The following is a 15996-nucleotide window of genomic DNA, read 5'->3' on the forward strand; positions in this document are numbered from 1 at the left end:
GCTTTAGCTTCTCACTTTAGCAGACCCAACAGCAAGCTCCAACACAAAGCCCTGAGCTCTCCTCCTTCCCTAACTCCAGGATCTAGGGTTTTATCCATTATCTGCCCAAACTTGGGGTAGAGGTGAAACAGGCAGTCCCTTGATCACTTGGCTAAGACCCTGTTTCATACTAGTATTTACCCTGCTGGGCATCGTCCTGTATGTATTTGAAGTATGCTTTTAATTCTTTCTCTACCCTCTAAGCAGGAGACAAGCAGATTGCAGGCTACACTGCATGGAGCTTAGGGAGGGAGGACTTGGGCCCCTCTTTTCTTCCTACTTCTAGAGTAGTCAACAGTCTGATAGTACTATACTCAATCCTGAATCTCCTTGCAGATGAAGCCCTCTCAATTATATTTTAACTACTACAGTAAAATACTAATAAAAAAAATCACTCTTCTTAATGCCAACAGATCAGATCACATATATCATAATGAGCAATCAATGGATGATAAGTTAATATCCATTAACTAGGGAAAACTTGAGGATATCTAATTTCTGCAAAGAATAAAACCCATGAATCACATTAGCTAATAATTAAGTGGGGCTCAGAGTAAAATTGGCTTGAGCAAAACTAGGTCTCATGTTCCCCCCACCAGGATCAACTACCCAACTCAAATCTACCACCCTACTATCACAATTCAATTTTTTTCCAGATCTCAGTAACACTGCTATTCAATCTAGTCTTGGAAGTTTTAGCCAGAGCCATTATGATGTGGGAAAAGTCATGGAGACAGATTAATCTCATGAGCTGGAGGCAATACCAACCCCAACCCAATGTAATCCTATCATCAATCACATGACCCCTCCCCAATTAATTTCATGAGCTGGAGGCCATACCTACCCCAACCCCAGGTAATCCTATCATCAATCACATGACCCCTCCCCAAGATGCACCTCTCCTTACCTGGGACTTGGGGACAGTACTATATAACCACTCCCCTTTTCGAAGCTCATCAGGCAGGTGGGAAGGGGGCTCTCTTTCTATTTTGTGGACCCAGGACAAGCACAGCAGGGAATGAAATCCCCTCTTTTACCTTTCCTTGCTCACTCACCCTAAATGAAGCCCTCATGTGCCTTTGTATTCTTCTCATTTTAAATAAAGCTTACCATGCTGCATGCTGTGTTTGTGCCTGTACTTAGAAATTTTCTCTAAGAAGAGAGGGGCCGGCACTGTGGTGTAGTGGTTAATGCCACCACCTGCAGTGCTAGCATCCCATATGGGCGCTGGTTCAAGTCCCAGCTGCTCTACTTACGATCCAGCTCTCTGCTGTGCCCTGGGAAAGCAGTGGAAGGTGGCCCAAGTCCTTGAGCCCCTGCACCTGCGTGGGAGACCCCACAGAAGCTCCTGGCTCCTGGCTTTGAATCAGCGCAGCTCAGACCATTGCAGCCAGTTGTGGAGTGAACCAGACAGGAAGACCTCTCTCTTTCTCTGCCTCTCCTCTTCCCTCTGTGTAACTCTGATTTTCAAAGAAAAAATAAATACTAAAAAAAAAAAGGAAAAAGGCAAGAGCCTGGGATATTAATTTTGGCCCAACCTAGCCCACAAAAATTAGAAAAGAAAAAGAAATCAAAGGGATACAAACTGGAAAGGAGGAAGTCAAACAACCCCTATTTGCAGAGGACATGATTTTAAATATAGGGAAATCAAAAGACTCCACTAAGAGACTACTGGAACTCAGAAAAGAGGTTGGTAAAATATATAAAATTAACGCACAAAATTAATAGCCTTTGCATACACAGACAATGCCATTGCTGAGCTAGAAATTCTAAAAATAACTCCAATGACAAAAGCTACAAAAAAAATTTAACTATCTTAAAAGATCCCTATGATGAAAATTACAAAATATTTTTAAAAAGAAATAGAATAAGACACCAAAAAATGGGAAAAATCTTTCATGTTCATGGGTAGGAAAAATTAATATCATCAAAATGTCCATTATTTCACAAATCAATTTACAAATTAAATGTGATCCCTATCAAAATACCAATAACATTCTTCTCAGATCTAGAGAAAACGATGCCAAAAATCATATGGAAACACAGGAGACCCCAAATTGTTAATCTTATACAACAAGAACAAGCTGGAGGCATCACAATACCAGATTTCAAGACACACTACAAGGCAGTTCTAATCCACATACCTTCCTAATGCAGTTCGCCCTCAGAGCTGCTTCCTGAGTATTAGTCAAGATGAAAAGGAGTTATACGCACCTATTTGTAAAATTCCAAATTCTGCCCTGACTATTCCTGGACAAGATACTACTTCTTTCCCTCATTAGTAACTGTTTGTTGTTCTGGTTGGTAAATCTTTCTGGGGGGCTGCTTAAAACCTTAATTCCAGTTCACATGTCTAGATTCCAACTTGTAGAAATGAGTAATCTGGGCCGGCGCCGCGGCTCACTAGGCTAATCCTCCGCCTAGCGGCGCCGGCACACCAGGTTCTAGTCCCGGTCGGGGCGCCGGATTCTGTCCAGGTTGCCCCTCTTCCAGGCCAGCCCTCTGCTGTGGCCAGGGAGTGCAGTGGAGGATGGCCCAGGTGCTTGGACCCTGCACCCCATGGGAGACCAGGAAAAGCACCTGGCTCCTGGCTCCTGCCATCAGATCAGCGCGGTGCGCCGGCCGTAGCGCGCCAGCCGCGGCGGCCATTGGAGGGTGAACCAACGGCAAAAGGAAGACCTTTCTCTCTGTCTCTCTCTCACTGTCCACTCTGCCTGTCAAAAAAATTAAAAAAAAAAAATACTACTTTGTCAACTAATGAAGGAATACCAATTAACATAGCTCTAGACTACCTCTAATCATCTCTTTCAATTTTTCTACATATTTTCCATTTTAGCCAGGTGAGTTACAGGATAGTTAAATTTCTTCTGATGCATTTCCCATACTAATGGTGCCTTCTTTAACTGTTTCTAATCTGCTATTTAAGGCTGCATTTTGACTGTTGTTTTGTTTTGTTTTCACTTACTTGTTGCTCTAATTTTCATTTGCAAAATATATTTACTTTTTAAACATGTTAGTTTTTCTCACTTCCTTTAAAAAGCGAAGGCATTCTGGCACAAATCATTATATCTGAACACAGAGGTGCCTTTTTTCCTGCCTGTCATTTCTGCTGATTCTCATGGTGAGTTTTTCCTCATATATGCTTGCTAATTTTGATTAGCAGTGCTAGTAGAGCCTCAAGGGTTATTTCAGGGTATTCATTCAGGTCTAAGATAAAAATAACTTCCTGGCCGGTGCCACGGCTCACTTGGCTAATCCTCTGCCTGCAGCGCCGGCACCCAGGTTCTAGTCCCGGTTGGGGCGCCGGTTCTGTCTGGGTTGCTCCTCTTCCAGTCCAGCTCTCTGCTGTGGCCCAGGGAAGGCAGTGGAGGATGGCCCAGGTGCTTGGGCCCTGCACCTGCATGGGAGACCAGGAGGAAGCACCTGGTTCCTGCCGCGGATAGGCGCAGCGCTGGCCATAGAGGCCATTTTGGGGGGTGAACCAGCAGAAAAGGAAGACCTTTCTCTCTGCCTCTCTCCCACTGTCTAACTCTGCCTGTCAAAAAAAAAAAAAAAAAAAATCTTCCTAAGAATCTATTTTTGATTCAGCAAGGACCCAGAGATAACAAAATTCTAATACCATTTAACACTAAATTCCCAATTTGAGATTTATTGCACAACTAAAGTAACATAAATTTCAGCTGTAAAACCATGATATAAGCTCTCAGGGGGCAAGTCCCCACAGTTTTATCAAAATGACTATTCTAACTATCTCTATGGTACTCCAAAGTCTATGAAGGAAAGAAATGTTTACCATTTACCTTTATTGTATGGCATCCTCCTGTGTATCAATTAACAGAGGCATGATCTCCTATCCCTACCTTATACTGACAATGGTCTCTGACTTCTTTTGCCCCATTCATCAAGTATATCAAAAGTGAAGTTCAAGTTTATACACAAAGGCAAATACTAACAAGGGAAGAAGCAACTTTTAAATGCTTTGCAGTGAGCTCCTGCTTTCACTTTGGTTTTAGTCCTTGATCTCAGTTTTGATTATCTTAGCAAGCTTCTACTTTTAAGAATATTTTAAAATATTTTATATTCAATAAAAATCACATTCTTGTTTCCAGCAAACAGTCCTGATCACCATTTCTTGAAACAGATGGAGGTGAACTTTTTACAACTATCTTAATTACAGCTTAGCCTTACCTTCCACTAAGCTACTTTAAATTCATTTTATGAGGTAAGCCATTCTCATGGAAAAATAGGCCATAAACACAAACCAGTCATAATATAGTTTATTAGCAAGTTTCAACTATTCATACTTCACCTGTGCCTAGCAACAATAACCACGAAAGAACTGTAACAAACACTTCCAATTTGACTGTTGAAAAAGATCACATTTAACATGCATACTTTTAAAGTATACTTGATAAATCTTCCATAAAATAAATAAGTGCCTAAATAAAGTTTAAGATTGTAAAAGGATAAAATTATGTGTAATAAATTGTATTATTAATGTGTGACTGTGTGACTGCATATTAAATTATGTCTACTAAAATATAACAATAGTCAAAAAATTCCAAGATTTCACATAAGATTTTGCCATATGAACTGACTAAAAAGAGTTAAATTTACATTTTAGTATGATAACATAAATTTCTTCCTTAAAAACACATTTCTCTTTTGAATTTAGAATCTCTAGATTAATAAAGACCATAAGAATAAAAAATATCTCTGCCAAATGTTTAGCTAAAATTCTCACATCCTCTTTTCCTGCTATAAAGAGATTTACATATGTACTCACTAAATATACACAACATTATTTTGTTAATTGCAAATTATGAAATCCACAATCACAAAAATATATTTTGCAATGGCAAATTAATACAACTCTTTTACTTTTGGAAGGTATTTTAATGACACATCAAACTATACTAAATCTCTGTAATGTTATCTAGAATAAAAACATTTATTAAATATTTACTAATTTAAGATTAAATTTAAAGAACTAAGAACAAAGAAGAACATTATAAGATATTTTTCCAATTTGAAAAAACTATACATAAAATATATATAACATATACTGGTATACTACACTGAACTTAATAGCAGATTAGAAAGTCTTATCTTTCAATTTTAAAATTATATTTATTTTACTGTATAATTAGTTGTTTTCATTAGAAAACATGATATAAAACTTCTAATACTCAGAAGTATTAAGCTTCCAGACTTTCTTATATCCATTAACTTAATGTAAATTCATATATACATCTACTTTTAAAAATACTTAAATCAAGTATAATACCTTCTATTTTCTAACTTCTTTTTCACATAATAGATAACAATGTTCCTTAATTATTAAATCCAACTTGTATATTTTATGTTTAACACTATTTCCCCCAGAAAGTTTAACTATTGTCAAGTTTTATAATTATTCAAGAAAGTTATTCATTCCAATCAATATTTTAAAACAGACAAAACATATCCCAAATCCTTCAGACAAAAAGCCAAACTAAAATGTCCAAATATAGGCTGTTCATTTTTTGTTCTCATCTAAATTATTAGCATTAAACATCTGCCACAACTAAGAGAGGTATAATAAATTTATTAAGCATTTACACAATATAAAATCTTAAAAAGTAGCCTCAAAAGTAACATTTAAAGACTACAAAAAACATCAGTGAGAAGAAAAATTTTGTGGCTTGCTAAATAGCATTTTGAGGTAACTCCTACCCCCACAGTAATCTCAGATTATTTAAGAAGACATATATCATTGATATTATGCCAAAAGAAATTATCTGAGAAAGAGAAAGCTGGTGGTAACACACTGCTGCCAAACACCTCTATACAGTAAAAAAAAAAAAAAAAAAAAAAAATGTGGGGGAGGGCTATGTGCCAGGGCAAGGTTTAAACCAGTATTGTTTCATGATAAAACTAAATTTATTTAATCCTTAGGTGGGTTACACTAAAACATTTTGCTTATTAAATCAAAAAATTCTATCAAACATTTCATAACACACACACAAATACACATACAGATACATACAGATACAACCACACATATATAGATCAGTGGTATGTAAACTACAGTCAATAAAATAAATCCTGCTGGCAGCCTATTTCTGTCAATCAAAATTTATTAGAATATAGCATACTCATTATATTATGTATCAGCTGTAGCTGGTTTTACTTCAAGAACAGTTTTAACTATTTATGGCAGGAAACCTACAACCAACATAGCCAAAAATATTACTGGCTGTTTACAGTAAAAGTCTGCTGATTCCAACTACAAATTATTCCAAATAGAAGAATATATCCATGAAAGTCAGGGGAAAATGTTAAATATTAAAAGACATTTAAAATAATATTCTATTATGCCATTCCAAATTTTTAAAAATCCAAGCTTCATTTATAATCACAACTAAAATATAAAAACTTTGGTTACATAAATATACAAACTGTAAATACAGAAGCATCTTAATAGTTTGTTTAGAAAAACAGTGTATCTCATTGCCCCTTAAAAATAATTAAAGTCAATTATGCTATAAATAGTATTTACATTTGCTATTATACAAATTACGTTGTTACCTGCTAATGGCTTGCTCCTCATCAGTTATCCCAGTCTCCCTGAATGCCCTGTTTGATTCCGCCAAACTCAAGGCAATTGCTCTCTGAAGATCATCTTTATCATCTCCAGTAAGATCAATCACATCTGAAAAGCAAAACTATCTTCCTCAAAATTAAAAGTCAAACAGAATGAAAGGTAATTTTTATCATGGAGATTTATACAAAATATACTCTTTCAAGCCAAAGTCAGAACTACCGTACTTCTCTAGGTCTTCCATAAAAGACTATTTAACAACAACAAAAAAATACACTTTAATTGGTTACATTTGACAATAAAATAATACTCTTATCTATAAAATACACCTAAAGCATGAAGAACAGAAATATTTTTCTTTGCAAAAGAATCTCAATATTTACTGAGGTCTGCTGTTAAAGCTAATAAGGAAACGACTGAGAATGGTTTATCAACAAAAACAGAAGCAATACATTTACATTTAGATTTTGCAAAGCTAACAACTATATACACATTACATTCTGTCCATCCTACCAAATAGACATTATCTTTAAAATTATAATAATTAACAACTGAGTCCTCGGAAATTTATGCCAAACAGTAAATGGGGGTTAAGACTGATGCAATAGAGAAGAAAATGTGTAACGATCTTTCATGTCCTACTTTAAACCCATCTATATGCCATTTTAACTACTTAATACACAGTTATTTTAAGTGAAAACAAGATTCTCGTTTTACAAAAAGAAACACACAAAATGAAGAAAACTGTTCCTCTTCCAACAAAGCAGTTCTGGTTCTATAGATATTCTATTTCCTACGAAGAAAGGCTACACTACTATCACCCCTCAGTAAAACCACTTTGTAATCCAATTTTACATAATCCAAAAGGTGTTAATGATATATTCCCACTATAATTTAAACAAAAACAGAGACTATAGTATTCTATTTAGGCTGGGGAAGGGTACAAGGTTACAAACATATGATAAGAAAGAGAAAAAATATGTTAATAAACTTCTTTGGGACCCTTTGCTGCCTGGACATGTTTTATATTCATTTGGCTATCTGCATTTCAGACGTGTTAAATTTTTTTCTTTCCCACCACTTACAGATAAAGGGAGACTGTTTGGCTCAGCAGCTAAGACACCAGTTGGGTCACCCACACCCCATATCAGAGACTAGGTTCATCCCCCAGCTCCACACCTGATTCTAGATTACTGCCACTGCACACCCTGGGAGGCAGTGGACTCAAGGATTGGAGTCACTGCCACCCACACAGGAAGCCTGGATTGACCTGCTGGTTCGCTGCCCCCCCGCCTCGTTCTCTTCCCTACAAATAATTTTTAAATGGCTATAGGATTTTTAAAATAAGAAAATGGCAATATAAATTGGCCAATTTTTTTAAATTTATTTATTTATTTGAAAGTCAGAGTTACACAAAGAGAAGAAAGGCAGAGAGAGGGAGGTCTTCCATCCGATGGCTCACTCCCCAGATGGCTACAACGGCTGGAGCTGTGCCAATCCAAAGCCAGGAGCCAAAAGCCTCCATCGGGCCTCCCATGAGGGTGCAGGGGTCCAAGGACTTGGGCCATCCTCCACTGCTTTCCCAGGCCACAGCAGAGATGTACTGGAACAGGGGCACCCGGGCCTCGAACCAACACCCACATGGGATGCCAACGCCCACATGGGATGCCAGCGCTTCAGGCCAGGGTGTTAACCCGCTGCGCCACAGCGCCAGCCCCTAAACTGGTTAATTTAAATAGGTTACGCTGTATGCATATGTGGAAATACTATACTCCATAAAAATATGTAAGTATTATGGTAATCAAATACTTAAATAAAAAACTTTTTAAATGTTATTTTTTAAATAAATGTTATAAAACTATTTTTGTAAACAATATTACATGAGAAAAATAAACAAAAATGAGAGGATCAAGTGCTTCTATTTTGCCATTTGACTATAGGGTTTTATATAGATACTAGAATATGTCATAGTTTAGAAGAAAAAAAAGTTTATTGATGGTTTCAAGTCTGCTTTTACTTCTATACACACTTCTTTCTCCACATAGTAGCTTATGGGAATACTTCAAATATCAGAAAAAAACAGGGGCCAGCGCTCTGGCGTAGAGGGTTAGGCAGCAGCCTGCAGTACCGGCATCCCACGTGGGTGCTGGTTTGAGTCCCGGCTGTTCCACTTCCGATCCAGCTCTCTGCTATGGCCTGGGAAAGCAGTAGAAGATGGCCCAAGTCCTTGGGCCCCTGTACCCGCATGGGAGACCCGGAAGAAGATCCTGGCTTCTGGTTTCAGACTGGCACAGCTCTAGCCATGGCAGCCATCTGGGGAGTGAACCAGCAGATGGAAGAGCTCCCCCTCCCTCCCGCTCCCTCTCCCTCCCTCCCTCCCACTCTCACTGCCTCTCCTTCTCTCTCTGTGTAACTCTGACTTTCAAGTAAACAAATAAATCTTAAAAAAAAAAAAAAAAAAAGTAGTTGACCATAGAAAGCCTAACAAAAGTTGCTATAATAAAACCTCATGACAATATAGTAAGATTTGGGCTGGCATTGTGGCATAGCAGGTAAAGTTGCCACCTGCAGTGCCAGTACCCCATATGAGGCCAGTTTGAGACCCAGCTGTTCCACTTCCGATCCAGCTCTCTGCTATGGCCAGGAAAAGCAGTGGAGGATGGCCCAAGTCCTTGGGCCCCTGCAGCCACATGGGAGACCCGGAAGAAGCTCCTAGCCACTGGCTTCAGATTGGCACAGCTCCGGCCATTGCAGCCAATTGGGGAGTAAACCTCTTTCTCTCTGCCTCTCCTTCTCTCTCTAAATCTTTCAAATAAATAAACAAATCTTTTTTTAAAAATGTAATAAGGTTCAAGAAAAGTCATTCAAGTAAAATGTGGAACAAGTTATACAGAAAGTCACTGGAACAATGGTACATCATACATATGCCAGCAAGCCAAAGTTTTTGTGAGTCTGACTATACCACCCACGTGTACTCAGATCAGAGGTGAGTGGGATAAACCGAATGTATCTTTCCAGTTTAGCTTTTCAAACAGACGAAAATGATGCGAGTACTAGAGCATTTAGATGTACTAGATTCGAGTACTTATCAGCTTTAAAAGGGTAGGAGCTATTTTGGTTATTCAAATGACCAGAAGTTGAATAAGCAAAGCTGATAAGGAAAAAGAGAAGAAATAATTTGAAAGTCAGAGATACAGATGTTTAGAGATACAATAAATAAGCCTCTCAGCTAATTGACTCTCTCGATTCTCTCACCCTCCTGTGTGCCTTCTTCAACTATAGACACTGGAAAGATTCATAAAACAAAACAAAAACAAAACAAAAGTTCCTTCAGAAAAAACTTGAGGTTACATTAATTGGATGCACTAACATGAGATCTGGAAGGCAGAAACAAAGGGATTATTCTGGTGCTTCGGGCCGTTTTCTCCAGCATGACTGAACAGATGTCCCTTGTTCCACAGCAGCATTCCAGTATCCAATTTCCAGCTAGAGGGATCTCTAGAGAGAGAGCAGAAGTGGCAACTAGACTCTGCATTCCAATGCCCAGGCACAGCTCACTGGCAGTTGCCTAATCTTGGCTTCCTATTCCCTGAGCTGCTGCTACGGAGGGATGTTCTTGAACTCTGGATTCCAGATGCAGCCTTCCTGACTGCTGGTAGCAGGAGCAGTAACTCCCAGCTAGTCAGTCCTGCAGTGACCTGAGAGTCATTTCTGAAGGCTGAGCTGGAGATCCCACCCTCTGATCCTTCTGCTGATTTCTTAAGCTTCTTTCAAAATCCCTAGAGTGTTTTCTGTTTTATGACTAACCAAATCAGCTACAGCGAAAATTCTTATAAAAATGCCAACAACTTATATACAACAGTTTTTCACAATTTAGTAATTGTAGTTCAAACAATACAAAAGAAAGAAACAAGATGGGTCTTTAATATATTTCATAAAAGATAACAGGTTCTCAGAAATGAAGTGTAGTGTAAGATAGAGATAGAAAATGGTACACTAACATCAAATTAAAAATCTCTCTTAAATACAGTGGTCTTTCCGCCTCACTAGCAGTTAAGTGTGATCAACTGAATGCTTGGGGTCCCCAAGGCCTTTTGAGGAAGTTGATGCCTTAAGCAAAAAAAATATAATATTAAGGTGTTTTCTGTCCCTTCTATTTTGGTCACATCTGCACCAACACAGCAAAACAATAGTGGTTTTACCCACTGCAACTTAACACAAATCAAGGCAGCTGCATCATTATACAATTAATTCACAGTATTATTTGAAATTACACACACCATTTTGAAAAAGACAGTTTTATATATAAAGTTTTATATATAAGGGACTTCTGCTGTATCTCTGATATATGCTATTGCTAAATAAAAACACTAACTATTACAATGTTAGAGTTGTAATCGGAACTGATTTTTCCAGCTATGGGACACTACTTTGGCTTGAAAAACAAGCAACAAATTACATAATATGATTATTCACACTTCAGTTCTTGTTGACTATGAATAATATGGAATTTTCAAACAAAATTAGAATTTGGTAAAACTTGTTTTTGCTAGTGTAAGACTGATAGTTTTCCAATCCTTGAAGATTGTTTAATAAAGGCAGCATTGATACTAAGATTCGATTTTTTAGAATATAGTAGACAATCTTCCAACATTTGGAAGAAAATATTCTCCAAAGTACCAATCAATGCACAGTATTACAACACCATGTGGGGTTAAAAATTTATTCAAATACTAAGGTAGACCAATGAATTTTAATGTAACACAGTATGAAAAGGTCACTGGTATTGCCAAAGAATTACTGATGTGATTTCAAGTTTCACATTGCAACTAATCTCAAACAAATTAACAGCTGTCAAATTTTAACACAGTATTACAAAGAATATCCATTATTTCCCAGTCAGTCAGGATACTCGTTCTTGGGCAGGCATTTAGCCTAGGCACTAACACACCAGTTCAGATGCTTGCATCCCACATCAGAGTATGTGTGTCCAACACCTGGTTGTAGCTACTGATTCCAGCTTCATACTAACATAGACCCTTGGGAGTCAAAGGTGATAGCTAAAGTCATTAGGTTCTTGGCTTTGGAATAGAAACTCTGGATTAAGTCAATGGCTCAGCTAGGGCTTCAGCTCCAAGCCAGCTATGGTCAGGTATGTGGAGAGTAAACTAGTGGATGGGCGTTCATTCTCTCTCTCTCTCTGTCTCTCTTGCTCTCTCAAATAAATAACTGTAATTATAATCACTCTTTCATTTTATAAATCTATATTTAGACATTTTCTACACATACTTCAACCCAAACAATATTGCAACAGAAAGCAAACGGAAGCAGATCTGGTACTCTAGCTCTTCTAAGATAGAAATTAGAGATTTAAAACAACGTAAAATAACATCTTTCTCAATTACTGTTTCAGAAATATATTTTCACAAAAATATTTTATCTATTAAATGGATTGATATTTTCAAATGAATTAATATTCTAAGCTTTTCTCAGCTTTAATATCTCCCTAATATACTAAATTTTTAAATAGTAAGACAAAAACTCATTGAGGTCCTCAGTAACCTCAATTATTAGGACCGCAAAGGGATCCTGAGATCAAAAGTACAAGAATAACTATGCCACATACTTATACAAACTTCTTATAAAATGAATCATAACTGAGGATTATTTTCCTTTGCTTTTACAGTGAGATCTAGGAAGCTTTAATTAATTGGCAAAAGATAAAGATCCAGATAATATATGTGAAAACTGGGTATTTCTTCCTTCTCTGGGGAAAAAAAAATCAGAAGACCAGGCCACATGATTCCCACATGGCAATAACATGGTGATAAGCCAGTGTGTAGTGTTAGTAATAGCAGTCTTTTAGATAGAACATCCACTATTCATTTGCACTTGTTCCAAAGACTTGCTGATGTTTTACACTTAGCTACATAAATTCATATTACCTGCAAACATAAAAAATACTTTTACCTAATGCTGGTATAAAATAAAGCTGCTTGTAGCTGGGAACGACCACATTCAACGGCTCCAGCTACCCAGGCCTCTCCCAGCGTCTCCAATAGTCGAGGGGTTCAGTATTTAGCCATACCTATAATGTGATTGGGAATTTGAGCCTGCAACCCTAATATGGAGTAACATTAGTCTTTAGTGCTAGATAGGTTGGGAGATCAGAGACCACCAGTCCTTAACTGAAAAGAGGGAACATTTTCCTTTAAGAAATGAAGAAAATTTATTCAGTGTTTGTAATTACAATAATCTTTTCCATGATGTTCTCAATATTGCTTAAAGCTGATTCTTTCCATAAGACATTTTAGAACCACCTAGCAATCCTGAGAGAACATTATAATCTACCCATATGAAATTCATATGCTTTTAAAAGCAGATGTTAAGGAGGTAAAATTTTATTTCAATAGAGCTAATGTGCCTGGATGTCTTCTTTTTCTGAAATTAAAGCAACAATTATTTCCATAAAGCACACAAAGAATGCACAATTTTACAATGAAAATGAGCCCTCTGATTGTCTCACATGCTCACCAATGGAACGGAAAATAAGTATAGCTATAAACAAGTTCTAATAGGTTGAAAGCCAATTATAAGATTTAACCTTTGTAAATATTCTATTCAAATGCCAGAGGAAAGCTGTTTTTACAAATCCTTGGCTCTAGTATTAGTGAGTTCATACAGAATTCAATAGCACATATAGGGAAGCGTTAGTTGGATAACAGCTGAATACCATTTTATAAAAATCACATCAAAAAATCATAGTATCCAAATTAAAACATTTTTCCTGTAAAGTTAGAAATACATATATGAAAACATGATACTGTTACAAATCTTTCACTTTCCAAGGAATTATCCCTTGAGTAAAACTTATACCAACTATTAATCTGATAACTTCAAAATATATGCAGTCATCAGCACATGAATTCAAATGGATATATTTGTTCATAATTCATGAATCACTTTCCCAAAAAATATTTTATTTCATTACATGAGGTTTCTAAGTCAGATCACAAGTCTAATTTAATTGCAAAATACAAAAAGATATTGATGTTAGAAGGAAAAATGGAAGTTCTTCCCCTGTCCTTATCTACAGTGGCTAAGCCTAGGAAAAATACTGGTTTTGTTTTTGTTTAAATTAGCCAAGATGGGGCCGGAGCTGTAGCGTAGTGTGTAAAGCTGCCACTTGCAGTGCCAGCATCCCATATGAATACCGGTTCGAGTCCCGGCTGCTCCACTTCCAATCCAGCTCCCTGCTATGGCCTGGGAAAGCAGTGGTAGATGGCCAAAATCCTTAGGCCCCTGAATCCATGTGGGAAGGCCCGGAAGAAGCTCCTGGCTTCAGACTGGTGCAGCTCTGCCCGTGCAGCTCCGGCCATTGGGGCCAATTGAGGAGTAAATCAGCAGATGGAAGACCTCTCTTTCTCTCTCTCTCTCTCTGCCACTCCTTTTCTCTCTCTGTACTCTTTCAAATAAATAAATAAATCTTAAAAAAAATAATTAGCCAAGATTATTGTTACCACTAGCAAGGATTTCTACGTAGCAAAGTGACATAGGCAAAAAGACTGTGGAGTTGAGAGAGAAGTGCTGAACAAGAGTCTGACAAGAATTGCAATAATACTAAAAACCACGCAGGAGCAACTAAAGGAAAACCTGTACACACACAGGCTTTTAGAACTGTGAAATAAATAGTTGTTTAGGTAGATAAGGTGATGTATTTTAAAAAATGGTAACACTCAGGCCACTAGCAAGTTGGAGACACCCTTAAGACAGGAAGGACAAAAATGAACATGGGATGTTCAAAGATCAGAAAGAAGGGTATTGCCACTGCTATCCTCACTCACTCAGCTTCAACCTGGTTGCATCCTCAGTATTAATCTCAGAACACAAACCTACTCACATCTCATTGAGACTCAGCCCCTGTCATCACTCAGGCATCTGTAAAAATGTGACCTCAGACAAGAGACACTGCCTGATCACACATCTTCTATGCCCAACCTGAACCTCACCTCCTCTCTCTGCCCAGCTCCACTGCTCTTCACGAACCCCCTAACGTCAGACACTGTTTATGTATTGTTCACTGTCTGTCCTGCCCCTATGTTAACTGAGACTCCAAATGTTTTCTTTTCTTTTTTTTTTTTTTTTTTAAAGGGAAAGGGTTTATTGGGGAACACCCTACAGACCGGAGTGAAGGAGCGGCGAAGGAAAAAGAGAGAAAGAGAATATAAGAGAGAAACAGAGAGGAGAGGAGCTAGCAAGGAGAGAAGATAGAGCAGAGCAGAGGAGAGAGGAGAGCAGAGCCAAGAAAGAAGAACCAGGAGCCAAGAGAGCAGGTGTTCAGGAACAGGCCCTTTTAAAACATTGCCTGAGGGCGGGCAGGGAAGCAGGAGCAGTGAATCCCATTAGGATGGGGGTGGAGCCTGGCTCAGGTAGCTAGGCCATGCAGCCACCTGGCTAAAACTGTGCCAGTTTCCTAACATTCCCCCCTTTTGTTTTTTATAAAGCAGGGTTTGTATGGGACTACACTAGTCCCAAAAGTCCAAGAGGGGTAGAGGGACAATGATCTGTCTTTAGAGCTACTTCCTGCTGACATGGGGCGATGATGTACTCTTCGTTGGCAAGGGGCAATGTCTCAGGCCGCTGTCTCCTGGGTGGGAAGCCGAGTACATCCCTGTAGCAACATTTGGTTGACCGCCTGGTTGCTTAAGGCCTTCGTTTGTTCCATTATAACCTACTGTAAACACTTAGACACTGTAGTATAAAAGACAGGGTGAGAATAGTAACCAATGATCCTAAGAGTAGCATTAACCAGGTAATGAGAGGATTTCAGAGAGGAAATGTGTGTGTGTGTGGGGGGGGGGGTCTCTGGACCCTTATGGGGACAGGATGTGCTTTCAGCTGATTCCAGCCAAGACTGGGAGAAAAGCCACTTAACTTTTGCAGGTAGTGGGGTTTGTCTGTAGAGAAATTTTGAACAATCATACAACATTAAATGGGGAAGAGGACCATCAGTACACACAGGTTGGGAGTAGAGCCATTGGTGGTAGAGTAGAGGCTATGGTTACAAAGGAATGAGGCTCAAGTGGGCTAGATACAGAGGACAGAGTTGTTAGAGAACCTAAGAGAGGTGCTGTCTAAGCTACAACTAAGTTTTCTGATTGAGAGGCAAATAGAACCTGACAGAAGGGGCTTGATAATAATCAGGTGGGCTTTAAAGCCTTGTAAATTATGAGGCTCAGACTCATCTATCTCTTCATATAGCCTACATCCTAATGGAGGTGTGAACCTCCTTGGGGAAGGCACCCTGTTGACTTAAATTACCCAGCTGGCCAGGTAAAGGCAGGTGGCTTCTCTAACAGGAAATTTACAGTTCT

General features: G+C 38.2%; 1 protein-coding gene across 11 annotated transcripts in view; it reads right to left on the reverse strand.

The window, feature by feature from the left end:
• USP25 (ubiquitin specific peptidase 25) overlaps window positions 1-15996 on the reverse strand; it is a 159930-nt gene that overhangs the window by 103438 nt on the left and 40496 nt on the right. For 9 of the 11 annotated variants that reach the window (XM_017347187.3, XM_017347192.3, XM_051819182.2 and 6 more), the window contains one exon: window positions 6610-6733. In XM_017347187.3, the coding sequence (XP_017202676.1) occupies window positions 6610-6733 (124 nt within the window). Of the gene's footprint in view, window positions 1-6609; window positions 6734-9992; window positions 10121-15996 lie in introns of all 11 variants that reach the window. The other 2 variants (XM_017347191.3, XM_051819183.2) reach the window with 1 other exon arrangement.

The sequence above is a fragment of the Oryctolagus cuniculus genome, chromosome 4, assembly GCF_964237555.1.
Source record: "Oryctolagus cuniculus chromosome 4, mOryCun1.1, whole genome shotgun sequence".
In the NCBI taxonomy this organism is placed as follows: Eukaryota; Metazoa; Chordata; class Mammalia; order Lagomorpha; family Leporidae; genus Oryctolagus; species Oryctolagus cuniculus.